This window comes from Corticium candelabrum, chromosome 7, assembly GCF_963422355.1.
Source record: "Corticium candelabrum chromosome 7, ooCorCand1.1, whole genome shotgun sequence".
Taxonomy (NCBI): domain Eukaryota; kingdom Metazoa; phylum Porifera; class Homoscleromorpha; order Homosclerophorida; family Plakinidae; genus Corticium; species Corticium candelabrum.
Genome location: NC_085091.1, coordinates 2,571,523 through 2,589,022, shown reverse-complemented (window position 1 = coordinate 2,589,022; position 17,500 = coordinate 2,571,523). Strand labels below are relative to the sequence as shown.

The 17,500-nt window shown below is 43.5% G+C and overlaps 3 protein-coding genes across 3 annotated transcripts in view; 2 read left to right on the top strand and 1 right to left on the bottom strand.

The window, feature by feature from the left end:
• The window catches only part of LOC134182197 (succinate dehydrogenase [ubiquinone] iron-sulfur subunit, mitochondrial-like), a 6,505-nt gene extending 1,916 nt beyond the window's left edge, over nucleotides 1-4,589 (top strand). Inside the window, exons 5-9 of the mRNA XM_062649572.1 lie at nucleotides 392-449; nucleotides 509-587; nucleotides 1,394-1,510; nucleotides 1,568-1,696; nucleotides 4,431-4,589. Coding sequence (XP_062505556.1) covers nucleotides 392-449; nucleotides 509-587; nucleotides 1,394-1,510; nucleotides 1,568-1,696; nucleotides 4,431-4,589 — 542 coding nt within the window. The remainder of the gene's footprint in view (nucleotides 1-391; nucleotides 450-508; nucleotides 588-1,393; nucleotides 1,511-1,567; nucleotides 1,697-4,430) is intronic.
• A 21-nt stretch (nucleotides 4,590-4,610) lies between these two features.
• Nucleotides 4,611-10,215, bottom strand: LOC134182195 (uncharacterized). Its single transcript, XM_062649571.1, has 8 exons — nucleotides 10,164-10,215; nucleotides 9,499-9,558; nucleotides 9,359-9,437; nucleotides 5,989-6,193; nucleotides 5,730-5,862; nucleotides 5,271-5,660; nucleotides 4,964-5,128; nucleotides 4,611-4,755 (listed from the first exon to the last, which is right to left on the bottom strand). The coding sequence occupies exons 2-7, from the start codon at nucleotides 9,522-9,524 to the stop codon at nucleotides 4,966-4,968; spliced, it is 996 nt and encodes a 331-aa protein (XP_062505555.1). The 5' UTR covers nucleotides 9,525-9,558; nucleotides 10,164-10,215; the 3' UTR covers nucleotides 4,611-4,755; nucleotides 4,964-4,965.
• Nucleotides 10,216-10,301: 86 nt separating this feature from the next.
• The window catches only part of LOC134182255 (coiled-coil domain-containing protein 63-like), a 14,415-nt gene continuing 7,216 nt past the window's right edge, over nucleotides 10,302-17,500 (top strand). The window contains exons 1-7 of the mRNA XM_062649642.1: nucleotides 10,302-10,393; nucleotides 10,460-10,559; nucleotides 10,616-10,700; nucleotides 15,826-15,871; nucleotides 15,934-15,992; nucleotides 16,050-16,099; nucleotides 16,875-16,947. Coding sequence (XP_062505626.1) covers nucleotides 10,339-10,393; nucleotides 10,460-10,559; nucleotides 10,616-10,700; nucleotides 15,826-15,871; nucleotides 15,934-15,992; nucleotides 16,050-16,099; nucleotides 16,875-16,947 — 468 coding nt within the window. The 5' untranslated portion in view covers nucleotides 10,302-10,338. The remainder of the gene's footprint in view (nucleotides 10,394-10,459; nucleotides 10,560-10,615; nucleotides 10,701-15,825; nucleotides 15,872-15,933; nucleotides 15,993-16,049; nucleotides 16,100-16,874; nucleotides 16,948-17,500) is intronic.

Sequence of the window (17,500 nt, the reverse complement as noted above, 5' to 3'; positions counted from 1 at the left end):
CCAGGGATGTGAAAGAGCCACATCTAATTCCACATTAGTGCCTGACCCGACATCGAACACAACGATATCTGGTCGGTTATTACTGTTGCTATATCTATCTCTAGGTTCTCGCTTGTGATGTATCTGGAGCTGTCATCCCATTCACATACCACTGAATCATGTGACCAAACTGGGCCACCACCCTTTTTACAGTAAGTAAGTAATAACCCAACTCATCCAATGTAGCTCCACAATCACACTTTTCATTCCAGCTGGCAATTACATATCCAATCTGTTTGTCTGTTTATCTCTGTCTGTCTGTCTGTTTCTCTCTGTCTGTCTGTCTGTCTGCCTGTCTGTTTGTCTGTCTGTCCATCTTATAAATCCAATGAACATGTCTCTGTAATTCTAGGAATCTGCGGTTCCTGCTCGATGAACGTGAACGGCAGTAATACTCTAGCGTGTATCAGGTGTGTGCACAAGAATCTCAGTTCACTAACAACTTTGTCACTCTGTCTCTTGTCTACAGTCGCATCGACACCAACACATCCAAAGTATCCAACATCTACCCTCTGCCACACATGTACGTAGTGAAAGATCTAGTACCGGTAAGATACAATTGTCCACTTCTAGTGCTTTGGCATTGTACAGTAGGCTTGATCCTGATTCACACACAGTACATACCAGATAGTTTGCTGCACAGTAGCTGGACTGCCAGAGCAGAGCTGGACAGATAGACTCTCGATCTATTTTTTCTGGCTTGACCAGATGCAGCAAAGACTGCTACAGGAAATGTTGCTGTTTTACTGCTGTATTATTACCCAATCAGTGTAGCATCTAGAAATGCATGAAAACTATGGGAATATCAGATGTGACCCCCACTGGAATGGTGATGCTGGTCAAGTGTCACCAGGAGATGTCACTAACACTAACTAGGAAATAAGGCTACTTGACTGTAAGTGTGCACACACCAGTGGACAGTCTGCACACTGCAGTACTGCCTTGATTATTTGGATGTTTTTGATGGAAGCCAAATTGTATGGATAAATGTGATGGTGTGGTGACTTCCTTGAGGCTCAGTCTTACATTGACAGTCAAGTATGTAATGAGCATACAGCAATATTAGGTCAATGACAAAACACACACACACAAACACACACAAACACACACACACACACACACACACACACACACACACACACACACACACACACACACACACACACACACATGTATGCATGCACGTACGCACACGCATACACATACACACACACACACACACACACACACACACACACACACACACACACACTTTTTCTAGTTCGTAATAAGGAAGGAGAATGCCGTTATTATATTGTATTTGTCTGATCAACCGCATGTTGAACGACTTGATGACACTTTGTTTGCGTTTTAGGATATGTCCGTGTTCTATGAGCAATACCATTCTATTGAGCCGTACTTGAAGAAGAAGGATTCGTCGGAAGCCGGGAAAGACCAATACAGACAGTCTGTAGACGACCGTGCAAAGCTGGTACGTAAATTATCATCACATGCCGATCCTAAATGATTACTGATGTTGTGCATGTAGGACGGTTTGTATGAGTGCATTCTGTGTGCATGTTGTAGCACTTCGTGTCCATCATATTGGTGGCAGGGCGATAAATTCCTCGGCCCTGCGGCTCTACTGCAATCATATCGATGGATGGTCGACAGCCGGGTAAGTACATCGTACAATAAACAGACATGGAGTGACCATACTGTAACACTGAATGTACAATTTAGTACCCTACTGCTTCCAATGTCTTCAAGTAATATTATTTTTGAAAATTTTACCCTCAGCAAATTATAGGATAATGAATTAATATATTTTGGGTCCTCAAAAATTGCCATATGTTTGGGCTTTTGCCTTTGGGTGTGTGTACAAAACATTGTTGACTTCTTACCTTAATTCGATGTCTTCTATCTGACGAATGTTAGAACCATCAGTGCCTGACTGCTTGAGAGAAAGACCAGTGGGGACGAGGGGGATGAGGGTGGAAGTCTAGTTGAGATCCCGTATGTGTGTACCCAATGAGGACATTGCTTGAGGAGGACCGGGTGACCCAGACCAGACTCCCTCCCTCCCTTGTTTTTGTTCTGTACTGTACGTGTATGGCAGTGTTACCGTAGTCGTTGAGTTAGAAAATGCAAATATATATTGGTACTTAAATCAATAATAAATGCCGCCCTTGAATAAATGCCACATTTCAACGAATTCCAATAGATCTCTATCAAGATCTATTGCTCCAAGTTTGAAGGAAAAATCGTACGATTTCTACGTGAGGCAAACATTTCTTTAGACTACCGGGATACTGTTTCACCACATGTGGTCTCAAGGTGTGAAATGTGTACATACACAGTATGTTAAGTATTGTGTTCTCTTGAAAAGGTGTCAAACCAACAGCCTGTACACCTACGCACTCCTAAAGCACAGACAGCGTTTAACAAATAAATGCCGCCTTTGAATAAACACCACCTCTCAAATATACGCCGCAGTTGAAACTCTAGCTAAGAATTAAAATTTGAATCGAAGAAAAGCGGTAGCCTTGCACTTTCAGAGTGGAATATAGCGGAATTGACAAACCAACTGGTGTTCATGACCGACCACAATTTTGTTTCAATTAGACATATACCACATGATTGGTCAAGGCATAATAGTTATTGCATAGATAGTAGGGAATCAATGAGCGGCCCAACAACTAGACAACTGACCGAATCAGCCAGCAAAATCTAATTAATATCAAGTTGATGACCCATCCCCAGACGCGTGATGCTTAAGACATTACTGTAATACTGTAACAGTCTACATTTTGATAGCAATAAGTAGTGAATATGATGCAAGAAAATAGAGAAATTGAACGAAGGCCACACAAAGAAGTTTAATTGTTTGACAGAAGCGTGCACACCGATTTTTAGCCATGCCATTGATTTTTTTATTGATTTTTATTATTCTGACTGTGCATGCACTTGTACTATGGTAGTGAAAGGACATATTATCAGGGATGTTGTTACCGGGGCAATGGAGCCAAACTTACACGAATCATTTGGCTCCAAGTTAGCAGTGAAATTAAATATTTATGTGTCCCTGTGCTGGAGTCCAGTCTCTGTCGATGTCATATGCATGTCAGAGTCTGGACTCTGGGTCCTGCCAGTACGAGAATTATGCTATCAATGATCTGTCTATGCAAGGCTACACGGAAGATGACGGCTGAGGGTACTTTACATATGTATACAGTATGCAAGTTGTAGAGCTAACCCTTAGTAGTGAGCTGCAAGCCTCTGGGTGCCCAAGGGCTTTGGCTCCAGCTTGGGTCTGGGCTCCAGAGGCAGTAACACCCAAATTTGGCTCCAAAATTGACGACCACCTGGAACCCTGATTATGTCTGCCAAACTATGTTTGAACGGGATTTACAAATCACAATTGTTGTAATAGGTCTCACGGAACTAGAAAGTCTCTCGTACAGTAGACGTGTGTAGGAACATCTGTGAGCTCATCCCCCTTTCTCACTGTAGCAATTTAAATTTTGTGCTACCGACTTTTGCAAGTCTGTTTACAGTCTGGCAAGTGAGGTAGATACTGATGATGACATCCCATCCTTGGTACATCCCCCCACGAACATCTTCCAACACCACTGTGTACGCATAGGTAAATTATCTGGACTGCATCTGGGTACATGTGTACTAGCAGAATGAGTCAGTAAAGTGGCCAATTGCTGTAGAGGCATGCGCTGTTCACTTCTTCTGTCAGTTAGTGTAGTGTGCAGATTTACCGCTGTCCCTAGTCGGTTTGTGCAGTGCTGCTCGGCGTGTACACTCTACAAAGCTTATCTGTTGGTCTATACGTAGCCTAGGATCCTTGGTTGCTCATAGTTTCCCTAATGTGTTCTGAAACAGCTATTGCAAAATTCTGACTCTGCTTTGGTAGCTCATATGTTACTTAATACAAACATTATTAATTGTAAAAAATAGAAATAGAATTTGAGCCAAATTTCCTGTCAAACAACTAATTTCCTTCTTGTGGCCTAAATGTTGATGTCGATAATTACAAGAAAGGATTGGGAAATCAAATAGGATTGAATGCCCAAAACTTAAAATGTCAGGTCAACCTCTTCTGCTAGCACGATGCCCACCGAAAATTTTTGCCTCAGATTCCACTCAGAAGTGTCAAGAACTTTGTGTTCGAAACAAAGAAAGGTTTAGATCTCAAAGTAATTAATATGAATAGGGTACACTGTGTCAATCAATTAAGTGTTTGAAATAAAATGTTTTAGATCTTGAATTAATTAATATCAATAGGGTACTGTACCAAAAAATTAGTGTTTAAAATAAGAAATGTTTTAGATGTCAAAGTAATTAATATCAATAGGGTACACTCAACCTGTGACTACATACTCATTTAGTCGTGTGTCTAGGACGACTTTCAAAGAGAACGACTGGCCAAGATGAGCGACGAGTCGTCCGTCTATCCATGTCATACCATCATGAATTGCACAAACGTGTGTCCAAAGGGTCTCAACCCAGGCAAAGCGATCGCAGAAATCAAGAAGCTGCTGGCCACCACACGACCGTAGACATGCAGTAACACACACGAGTAAAGACAAAACAGACCACACCGCTCATCGGTGTTACATTGACTTGCTAGTGGCAGAAACACTGTCTGTAGCTCGTTCCTAAACTTAATGACGTCAATAGTGTCTCAACTTCTGTTTCCGTAATCCCAGAGTTGTGTTGTCGTTTCTGTACACGACAAGAAAGTGTGAGTCTATTGCAGTGGAGAGAGGTGTGTGTGTGTGTGTGTGTGTGTGGGTGTGTGTGTGTGTGTGTGTGTGTGTGTGTGTGTCTGTGTCTGTGTGAGCATGTGTGTGTGTCAGTGTGTGTGCAACTGTCAGTGTGCACATGCATGCATCATGCACGTCTCACATATACACACAACATCACAACTCACCACTAGTAGTGCCTGCCACGACTGCGATACCCGAACGAGTCCCTGTCCTTATCCGAGGCTTTCTTGAATTCCAGTCGAATCTCCCTCCCATTGATCCTAATCCCATCAAACTTCTTCAACGCACGTTCAGCATCTTCCACCTTGTCAAAATCAATAAACCCAAACCTAGAAACACCCAAAATTCGACCACCACCGTACAACAGCCAACAGAGAGACACACAAACAAACAGACAAAAGACAACACGAGACATACAGACAGACAGACAGAGACAGACAGATCCATCCTGTCACATCAATCACAACCAACCCTTTCAAACTGCCGTCTCCTGTTGTCGGGAGAGAGATGCTATGAGCTCTTGAGAACTCCTTCAACAGCATGTCCTCCGACGTGTCGTAAGCGAGGTTCCTCACAAACAGCGTCTTGCTCGGCGAATGCACCTCTCGTCTGTCCGATCTCCCACTGCTGCTGCCACCGTAGTCTCTCCCGCCGCCGCCGTAGCCTGACCTTCCTCTGTAGTCTCGCCGTCCCCCGTAGCTGTCCCGGCCGCCGTAGCTGTCTCGGCCGCCACCACGAGTGGCCGCGTACGGTTTCTCGTTTGCGTGGTTGATTCGCAGCTGACGGCCGCCCATCGTCGTACCGTTGAGTTCGGTTGCTTCGTCAACTTCGGCGGCAGTCTCGAACAACACGAAAGCAAACCTGGAGACGTGCACGTTTTTGTTACACCTGGTTAAGTAACGAGGTTATCGAGTGTGTTTTATTGCTGACCCGCGAGGTTGTCCTGTGTTTCTGTCTCTTGGCATGCGAACCTCTATAGGATGGAAGCCTTTCTTTTTTAGAAATTTCTTCACTTCGTATTCCTCGCAACTGTACGGTAGCTGACCAACAAACAGTTCATAGCCTGACAATGAACATAGAAAAAATTGTAAAACGTTGTACATCAGACAAGTTTGGTGTGTGTGTGTGTGTGTGTGTGTGTGTGTGTGTGTGTGTGTGTGTGTCCATGTGTATGTAAGAAATCTGATACCTTTGTCTCCTGGTGATCGGTCCCGTCTAGATGATCTGGTTGGAGAGCTGTGAGGACTGCGACTTCTACGAGGGCTATGACTCCTGCTGCGGCTCCTACTTCTGCTTCGACTTCGGCTTCTGCTCCCACCACTCTCATCACCACTATCACGTTTTCTGTAACTTCTCCTTCCATTGGCAGAGCCTTTAGACTTTGACTTATCACCCTGACAGTATAAAATGTCATTAGCATGTTGAAACTTCAACTCGGGTATGTGTGGTGTGTGTACATCCATCTGTGTGTCATTGTGTGTGTGTGTGTGTGTGTGTGTGTGTGTGTGTGTGTGTGTGTGTGTGTGTGCCCATGTCCAGAGGAGGGCGTTTACTAACGTGCACTAAAGCCACGCCTACAGTTTGAAGTAGCAAACTTTGCTCTTTGTAGGAACTTTCTAGCATAGTGCTGCATCTAGATATTGTCTAGACAATGGAACGTGTCCTCTTGTTCAACGAAATCGCCCGCGGAAGAACTCATACAATACTTACATTGTCTGTTGGAATTCGTTCCGTTTCTCTGTGGTTACAAATGCTAGCTCTTCTATAGTCGACAGAAGAAAGGAATAACTATTGCTGATCGTACGTGGAGCTTCAACCTATGACTTACTTATCGTTATTTGCGTGTAGCGACCAAAATCGGTCTACATTTACAAGCTAGCGCACGCGCCTGCTCGCATCTGACTGTTCACATTCTCATGAGTTCAGCAAAAACATACAAGCGATTAGACAAACTGGTAGCACTCTACAGTGATTTACAAATATTACGTGAATCCACTGCTGTCCGGGTGATGAAAAGGAGGACTGGGGCTGGCTACGTACCTAGACATATAGTGCGAGATCTAGTACGCGTATTCTACCGGTTTCCTCATACCAGCTACGTGTAGTAGACCAGTCTTGCCTGTATATGTCAAATAAGACACATTGTAACGTCATGCAGAATCCATCAAGCAACACCTTGCTCGCCGTTTTCATTCTTATGAATAAGCACTAGTCTTGCATCCACTACGGGAAAACAAGGGATATTGTAATAGAACGATTTGCAGGCCCTCAAACCATGACTACTGCCACTGCAGGATGTTGCCCCCAAGACACTGCTGCATGCAATGAGGCAAACCACATGATCAAGTACGGGATTTCGACATTGCTCACTGGTTGACGACTAAACCACCCTCAAAGTGTGCACGTTACTAATCGTCCTCCTCTGGTCCATGTCTGTGTCCATCTGTTCATGTGTCAAAGTTTGCCCATCCATGTGTGTGTCCATCCATCCATGTGTTAAAGTTTGTCCATCCGTCTGTGTGTGTGTGTGTGTGTGTGTGTGTGTGTGTGTGTGTGTGTGTGTGTGTGTGTGTTGTCTGTCCATTGTGTGTCTGTGTGTGCAGCATTCTCCCCAGAATATCTCAAAGGCGTGGTGGTGTAGGCGTGGTTAAATGGAATGCACTTGTGGGCGTGATTGTTTCAAATGTGGGCGTGATCATCTGAGTGGGATTTCCTGGCTTTGCGGTGCAGTGCTAGAGCAACATAGGGTGCTTGTGTTTGGTCTAAAATGTCAACTGTACAATATTTCTATGCGTGGACAGAGTACAACACAAACAAGCTATCACTAACCCTTTAATTAACGCCCCCAATATATTCCAAGCCAATACAAATCACAAAATCGATTGTAATAGCTTTAGTTAGTAACTTAGCACTAATAGACAAGTTCCCTAAGCAGTCGGTGACAATTTTCCATAGAGACGTGCAGCGCATCAGCATGCTCGCCAAGATCTACAAGTTTTTCGAAACTGCAAACATGTCTACACTAACCTGAGCAATGCTTTTGCTAACTTAGACTTCGATGCCATTCAAGCGCATTTTGGTGTCTGTAATCAGTGCATTGTCTTACATCCTGTGCGGGGTAACGCCTCCCAGCCTCCCAGATTGGCTTCTGTAGGTGCCAAAAACGCACCTATCACTTCAACAACACAATCTGACACATTGATGTAGGGCACAAACAGCTGTCAAGGGCGTGACTCACATAAGGATTGGAATGTGGGCGAATACCCCACCAAATGAGGTCGCCATCAGATTCGAAGGATCAGATTTGAAACAACGTCATAAGTATATTTTGGACATAGCGCTCTCTATGACGTTGCTTTTGGACTTTCCACAACAACAGCAACAACAGGTGTTTTATTTGTAGACACAAGAACCCAAACCACTGGTCACCCATTTCTTGCCTAGAACATAGATAGTAAGGCGTGACAGGCATAAGTCAAGGCATGGCGGCACTAGCCAAGGGATGGCGGGAATGGGCGTGTCTTTGTAAAATTTAGCCAAGGCATGCCGCCACATCTTGAGATGCAGGGTTCTCGCTACATGGGTCGGCGCGGGTCGGACGAGCCCATAGTTGCCGGCTTCCGCCCCACCAGCGGCCTTGCCCGACCCTTGCTGTGTGGATGAACGCCTAAAACGCTTTTGTACTATAGTCTTCTTTTGTATTATCCGGGTAACCGTCAATTTGTTGCTTCCCCGGCTTTGACTTTGTTTACGACATGTCTATTCGTCGGTTCTTCAAGCCTGCTGATGCTCTTTCGTCGCCGAAACGACCAAGACTACAAAGCGATTCGTCCAGCGAATCAAACGTCGAAATCTCGGTCGAGTTGGAAGAGGAAGTCGCACAGTCCAGCGATGAAAGCGAAGTCGAGCTGCTGTCAACAGCTGACTCTCTGGGCAAGAGTTCCTCTTCAAAGCAGTCGTCGCGTTTGCGAAAATCGTCTTCGGCGACGTCATCGAAGCAGTCGATGGGATTTCGTTCCAAGTGGCGAGTTGGTCGAATGGAATGGCTTCGTTACGACAGCCAAAGCAAAGGCATGCTTTGCGTTTTGTGTCAGAAGCATGACAAGACCGCCGATCTTACAGACTGAAGGAAGATACGTTAGATGCTTTATTACGGATCGCAGTGGAAGGTCCAGATGTTGCCGAGTTTCCTTTTCACTCGGCTGTGAAACTGTGGGCCAAGAAAAAAAAGAGACGTATCTTTCGCGATAGGTGATAAGCTTAGTCATTATGGTTACTCTCGCACAATTCGATTGGCGAATAAAAGTACAAAAATGACCACGCCTACTAAAAACAAGACCACACCCAAAAAAATTTTCAACGCCTTCGGCGCCGACCCACTGACTACTTCTCCTGGCGAGAACACTGGAGATGCCTGGGGAGAACAATGGTGTGTCCGTCCATCTGTATGTATGTGTGTTGTCCGTCCATTGTGTGTGTGCACGTGTGTCCATGACCATGTGTGTGTGTGTGTGTGTGTGTGTGTGTGTGTGTGTGTGTGTGTGTGTGTTCAAATTTGCCTCATCAGCACTGTGCTCCGACGGCGACTCACTGCCACTTCTGTGATCGGCCTTTGGCCTCTCTTCTATCTCAGGCGACCTACAAACAATCCCTCAATTACCACTCATCTATCATCCAACAGCCACACAGCCTCCCTCACCTTTTTCCTGAATCCGAATCAGACATTTTCAAATCACCGTCAACCTCAACGAGAAAACTCCTGCAACCAAGAAACGTCATTTAGCAAACCTAACAGCCACTGCGCATGTGCACGTCCTGCAATGACATCATCATGTGTGGGCGTAGCAGATCTGCCAAAACCTCGCCTGAAAACCAACAATAAACTCAAGGAGCACAGTCTATAAACCAGACGAGACCATAAATGCTCCCTAAAAGACCACAATCCATCAAACAGCAACTGCCACGCCCACTCGTGTCACTCACAGATACGCTGAGACGTACGTCCACGGTCTCGGAGCACAGAAACACGGCCGCAATACTCAGTACACTGCCCGGATGATGGTTACAAGCACAGAAAAGACGTCTTCCGTACTGACGGCGACTTACATCATCGAGACGACTTGCGAGACATTTTCGCCAACGAGACTCGAGAGGACACGATCGAAAACATTCGTTCTACCGATTGCACGACCCGAAAAGTGTTGAAACGTGGAGACTAGCGGAGGACCGACACCATGTGAGTGCCCCCGAAGGGGGTCCCGTAGGTAACATGACCCGTGATCGACTGTCGGCACGATTGCCCGTTATGTCGTGACCGAAATCTGCCTGGTAATTACTCCGATGGGCATTCGAACTCGAACTCACCTGCAGAAGTCGCAACCGTCGCGCTCACCTACCTCAAGTGCGCAATAGGGACCCGGATGAAAACACTAGTCACATGAATTGTTGCTTTGTAGTTCCCGTATGTGATAAAGCATGCGCGTTGGTTGCTAGGCAGCTAGACAAACCAGGAGATTACAGAGTTGTAGTTGTGGCGACGATGAGGCGCGTTTACAGCCGCTCAGAGCTTAGTGATTCTGAAGGAGACGGTCAAGGTAAGCCTAGCGTATAAGAAACTCTCTCAAATCAACGAAAAAGTTTTGTGTTTTTTTCTCTCTCAGCTGAACAAGATTTAGCGAAGCTTCAGAGGCAGTACCGACTTCTAGAAGGAAACAGAAAGCAATACGACACCGAGGCACAGAACGCGATTCGAAGACAAAGGTATGAAATCGTGTTGACTGATTGTTACGTGAGTCTTTATACGGGACATTCGTTAGAGCGGCCATTGAGGCTCTACAGAAGGAGAGCGAAGAGCTTTTGAAAGATTTCAAACTAGCTTCAAGCCGCAAAAATTCTGGCAAAGTATGGAATTCAGGATGGAAAGCGTTTTGTGTGTGCAGTTTGTTTGTGTGACTGCATAGCCTCGGCCTCCCAGACCCGTGTAGCGCCGATTCAAAATCGTCCTCCACGGGTCTGGGATGGTACCGCCTCTTCTCAATATATTGTGGTTGGTCCTAGGACCAGCATTAGTGTTCAGTTTCATAATGCATACCTTTCCAATTACGGATGTAATCAACGAAGACATCTCATGGATATCTGCTGTCTATCAAAGACTACACTGTACACAAACAACGACTTGTAGTGCGCTCTTCACGCAAACTCACGTCCCTACACATTGTGGTTTGTATTCTGCGCCTGTCAACGGCAGTAACGACACCTAGTAAAGCCGTTTGTTCGAACCGATGCTTACTACCCAGCCAGCTGCATGCTCAACAACTTCATGATCACATCTACTAGAGATAGTCTTGCAGAGAATTCACGGCGAAGTTTTGTTGAGATTTTGCGGCAAGTCACATCGAATCTGGACGATCGAGTCATAGCGGATGCACGCATCACGAATTTTCATCACGAATTCGCGGCTCTATGCGCAACTATCAGCTGCTCGCAGCGGATTCACGGCGATCAGACACATGCCTATTGCGTCCGTGGCACCACTAGTAAAAGAAAGTGTTTTCTAACGTCCTGTTTGCGTTCCCTACTAACACACAAATGATAAAACCGTAGCCACTGTAAACACAAAGGTACCCATGCAGCGGGATGTGACACGATGTTCTAGCGGGACATGTCTTTGTCGTTCTTGTATTACGGCCAGTAATTGGAAAGGTATGCATTTATGAAACTGAACACTAATGCTGGTCCTAGGACCAACCACAATATATTGAGAAGAGGCGGTACCATCCCAGACCCGTGGAGGACGATTTTGAATCGGGTCTGGGAGGCCGAGGCTAGTGACTGCATATGTGTTGGTCTGTATGTCCCTCTGTCAATACACCTGTACCTGTGTACACTTAGCCTCTTTTACAGTCCCTCCTAAAGCCTGGTTCACAATACACCTCGCGAGGTGTATTGTAAACCAGTCTTAACACGCGCAGGTTAGAAGTCTGGGGCGGAGCCCGCACGCAAAGAGTGCTTGTTTAAATTGGACAGATAATTGGAAATGGAAGTGTTGTGAAACAGTCACATCACAAGTTCAATGGACCACCAACAGGGTGATTATAACCGACAGCATGTCTCTCACTGCCAACCAATGGTACGGAATGTGAGGGTACAACAAGCGTTGCTATGCTTGACACAATTCGAACAGCAAGATGGGAAGCCAGCGCAATGTAGGTTCAACTAATACCCTCAACGAGTGTACTGTGTGTGTGTTAGAACTAGACATTGGAGTCATGCAGAAACTGACCTACTTAGTAGTTTTGCGTAGCCAGACCCTTTCTGCGTATCATACTTCTGGGTGAGAAACGGGTCTGGTGAATAGCCTTTGATGTCGCTGTGTTGCTGCATAGCCAGAAATCGGCTATCTAAAGACCAGATTTGGTTTCTTAATGCTTCACTAAAGACCAGCTGGTATGCACGCAGTGCAATTCTATATGATCAATCAGCGTCTCTTGTTTCGTAGAAAACAACTCAGTGACTACAGCTAGAGTTTTTTTCTGTTTGTGAAATCTGATTGAAGTAGACATACTCTGGAACTTACGCTGCAGGAAATCTCCTCCAAAAGACACATCATATTGATCACACTGTGACATGCATCCAGCATTTCTGTCAAATTTGTGGTCTCTCCCGGTTGCTACTGTGTTCACTATGTGGCATTCCTAGACGGTTTGTTTTGCACATCCTGGATGTGCAAGTGTCTAGTGGAAACAGTCGCTTTCTTGAACTGGTTTAGTTATTTATGCTACGAGTGTAAAAGAAGGACACCGCAATGAGTGGTGGACTGCTTTGTGAGAAGCTCACTCTAAACGGGCTGAATTGACTTCCAGTTTGTCTGTCGGTATGTCGCTACTTATCTTTGTACCTATGTTTGTTTGTAAGCGTTTGTTATGCTCGGAGAGTTTGTCGAGCCAATCAGCAGTCATTTGGGATGCGAATAGGTGACGTAACAACAGCTCATAGGTGTGAATCGCTCTATGAATAACTCTATGAAAGTGAAGCAATCAGCAGTACTTTGGGACACCAACAATGGGTGACGTAATAACCCTACACATTATGACAGAAAACCCGAGATGTCATATCCTTAGCAAAAACATTAAATAAGGTCAAACTGTTGTCAAACTGAGAAGCGCAGGGTAAAGTTCAGGGTAGAGTTCTACGCGTCTGTTACATTTTTGCAGAAGAATTGCAAAACAAACAAATTCATTGTTCTTTTAGAAGCCAAGCGAAGGTCCTATGGGACCATGCATGTACCGTTGCGCACGACCAACATACCATCCGCGATCTTCAAGAGAGCAATACATTTTTGCTATATGTAGGACTGATGATGAGCAATCGGCGGCGGCTTGCAATATATATTCGTAGGAAACGCTGCTTACTTCTGGATCCGGTCACTACATGTCGCTTCACAGTATTTCTAGGAGACATACGAGATCAATCTTTATCTAGCTACGACGAATTATCATTGGATTGAAACATACGGCTCAATGAAAGCATGATAATTGCGTCCACCTCAATAGTTAACTGGAAGTGATGCAAGAGCACTACAGAATTGAGTGGATAACAAGCCCGCTTTGTACAAGAATATATTTATAGCTGTAAGTATAGCCTCGTATCTTACCAGACCCTCTCACGCCATTGTGCCCGGTTCCCGTATAACACGACGAACGATTTGACATCATCTTGCAAGAAAGATTCGTAGGAAACATTGACACTGCATGCTTTCTTCTGGATCCGCTTGCTACACATACATGTTGCTTCACAGTATTTTTCAGGCACGTACATCGATCTTTATCTATGACGAATTAATTTTATTGGAACGAAAGATGATAGCAACGGCTCAACGTAAGCATGATAATCGTATCCATCTCAAGTGATACAAGAGCACTACATGCAGAATTGAGAAATAACGTGGATAACAAGCCCGCTTCGTGCACGAGTTACTCAGCTGTTATGCATGTGTGCATGTGCTGAATTTGAAGTGTAGTGTGAGACATTGATGATATTTAGTTACTTATCTTTAATCACATTGATGCATCCCTGTGTTTTCAAGAATTATACATTCTGACAACAAACTAATGATTGATTAATGATAATGACAATAAATAGACAAAAAAATAAAAATTACATTGATAGTAACAATAAGTACACCACACACACACACACACACACACACACACACACACACACACACACACACACACACACACACACACACACACACACACACACACACACACACACACACACACACACACACACACACACACACACACACACACACACCTTGAACCTTGATTCCACCATACCCACTATGGGTTTTGGCAACGTACCGTAATAGTGCTTCTCCCAGCAGCACGATTATTAGCATCACGAAGACTGATATCTAATGACCTGAGGTCTCTTGTGACAACATCTATCCATCTCTGTTTAGGCCCATGTGTTGGTCTTGTTGCATTACTAAGTCTGCTGTGAAGTAGTAGTTTTTGGGGACGATTGTCACTCATGCGCAGCAGATGGCCCAGCCATTGCAATCGTTGTTTCTATTGTCATAGCAATAGGGTCTTTACACGCTCGTTCTAAATTGTCTGAATTCTTGATTTTATTTGATCTTGAGACACCAAGAATCGATCGAATGCACCGCATGTGGAATGTATTTAAGCAGTGCAAGTTTGGTTGTGTAACGGACCAAGTCTCACATCCATATAGCAAAACAGGTCTTACCAAAGCACGAAAAACTTTCATCTCTGTGGAGATTGAAAACTTTCTGTTGGTAAATACCCTTTTCTTCCAGGAGCCAAAAACTTTACTTGCTTTGCTTATATGAGCATCAATTTCAGCAATGCATCAACCATCTTGGCTCATGATGCTCCCCAAGTAAGTAAACTCTGTAACGTTTTCAAGAACAGAACCGTCAAGAAGAATACGTGCCTGCTCGCAACCAATGCTCAAAACTTTTGTTTTCTTGATGCTGATTTTTGTTCCCCATTTACAGCAGGAGTCATGTAGACTGTCTACTAACTTTTGTAGTTCATCCGAGGTCTTCCAATTTAAGCTAAATCATCAACATATATAGCAGCTTTAATGACACTAGTTCCTTGAGCATTGACTCTGTAGTTCATGTAGAGACTTCCCTCTTTCCTGTATTCAATTTCTACTCCGCCAACTTTAGCTTTGTTTAGTGCTTCACATACAATCTTATCCATGACGAGATTAACTAATACAGGAGACATAACACAACCCTGACGTGCACCAGTAGTAACTTCAAATTTTGATGATTTCTCACCACTAGATTTGACAACACAATGTGTTCCATCATGAATGTCAACAATCAATTGTACAACTTGTTCCTCGATGCCTCTCTCTTTCAAAAGTAGTCTGAGAATTTCTCTAGGTATGGAGTCAAAAGCTTTTCCAGATCAACAAAACAAATATGGACAGCACACTCATGTTCAATGGACTTTTCATTTAACTGACGAACCAACCATATTTGATCAATTGTTCCTCTACCTGAACACACACACACACACACACACACACACACACACACACACACACACACACACACACACACACACACACACACACACACACACACACACACACACACACACAACACACACACACACACACAACACACACACGCACGCACGCACGCACGCTTATAGCTCTGAAGCAAATAGAACACAGCTTCGTTTACTAGTTTAGTTTTTGAACGCGTTTAAGCTAAACTAGTTTAAGGTGCAGCTAGTAGAAACACAGTCTTTGACAGCTACAGACTTTTTACAGACTCTTTGGTCATGCAAAACGACAATCACTTTGTATGATTTTAGATAGATTTTACAAATAGCGTGCTTAATAGGAAAATAATGTCTAAATTCGTAAGTTTTGGAGCAATCCATTCTATCGTGGTTTCAGAAGGCTCATAGCTGTGGTAGCGATGGTGTAAACACGGCTTCAATTACTAGTAGACATTATCATATTATTTCCCTAGGACACAAAGCACATGCGTCAGATGGTCACACTTCAGTCAAAACAAGGTATATTTATGTGATTCTGTAAACACCAACCCACCAATCTACTTTGACAATGTGTTTCTCAGATGAATATGACGAGCAGATACAAGCAGAGAAAGCTCATTTCCGTGATTTAGAGAAAGAGGTCATACCACAAGCGATCACATCTCTTTGTATATATATTCACATGTTGTGTATTCAGATCAGAGCAATGGAGAGGAAAATAAGTCAGCATCATAAGCAGATGGGCGGGTGTGTGGACATTCACATTTAGTTAACTTATATGAATGTTTAAGAATAGAAATTAATGAAAAATATTTAAAGTTTAGCAATTTTTTAGATTACAAAATCTAGTATTTTATTTTATTAATAATCTAAATAATAATATAATAATAATATAAATTTCTATATAATTAATGTTACATTTTATATATCACCATCTACAGCACTTTTGGTTAGTCCGAGAACACGTCACTACAAATCATAATATAAACAATAATGCGGTTGTATGGATTTGTTGTACTATAAATCAACTCATGTTTGTAACCACAATTGTTCGTAAACTGTCGCAAACTCTACTTTGTAAGAAACAAATGTTTGTAAATTTTACTCATGCCTCTTGAACACATGCGTGGAAGTGACAGCGAGGCTCAATAAACATCCGGGTAAATACCTGCCAACATCCGTACTGCGTCCTCAATGTCTTTGATTTCGTGGCTTGTCAAAGCCAATTCGTCGACTCAGTGCTAGGTTTCCAAACAGGAGTGTCTTGGTGGACTTATTTCATTCTAAGTTGTGCGGTTAGTCCTGCTAGTGCTGCTTACTATGTTAGTGAGTTTTTGTATGTTGTCTGCATAGACCAAGTGGACTTAGTAGAATGACTATAGAATTAATAGAATCCAAGTATTGATGGATATATGAACTACAAAGTTAGTAACCGATTTAAGTTAGTAAATTCTTGCAATTAAGTAGCTTATGAGCATTTGTTGATTTACGGTATACAAATGAGTCTAGTTGTAATGTATAGAGTCCACATGAGTCAACAGCAGCAGGTTCGAATACGAAAGCAAGTTCGCGTCTTGGAGAACAGGTTGGACAAGGTGAAGTGCTGTGCCCAAGTTACTATGGAATCTCATAAATAAGCCCATTAGTGTAGACAACAATGTTTGTGTATATGCTCACATGTTGGCTTATGCTTATGTTGAGTCTTTGTTATGGACATCAGCTCATCCCAATTAATTAAATTAGGTGGCATGCGATGTTCAATTATAAATTGTTAGTTTGGCGATGTAGACTTAATACAGATGTTGTTGGTGTTAGAGAAATTGCTTTTCTTTGCTGCAACAAGCATTTAAAGAGGGCGGATTTTGTCTTCGTTTTTATGGATTTGTCTGTCTGTCATATATACTAGTAGTTCTATTACAAATCTAGAACAGTAGACAAGTAGAGCTTTTATTATATTGCAATGTGAGCTGTGAAGTAAGTCTGATGTTTGTCTGTCTGTCTGTCTGTTTGGTCTGTTTGTCTGTTTATCTGTTTGGTTTGTCTGTCTGTTTGTCTGTCTTTCTGTTTGTCTGTCTGTTTTCATTTATATTCAATACATTTTAATTAAGCAAATTAAAATACTGTGTCTGTCTGTCCATCCATCCATCT

Bases quoted from the DNA above. Each gene is read 5' to 3' on its own strand.
- LOC134182195 (XM_062649571.1), bottom strand. From the start codon at position 9,524: ATGTCTGATTCGGATTCAGGAAAAAG. The intron at 5,863-5,988 runs GTATCAGATTTC...GTTCATTGTCAG, and splicing joins CCGATCACCAGGAGACAAAG to GCTATGAACTGTTTGTTGGT. The intron at 5,129-5,270 runs GTTGGTTGTGAT...GGGTGTTTCTAG, and splicing joins GGAGACGGCAGTTTGAAAGG to GTTTGGGTTTATTGATTTTG.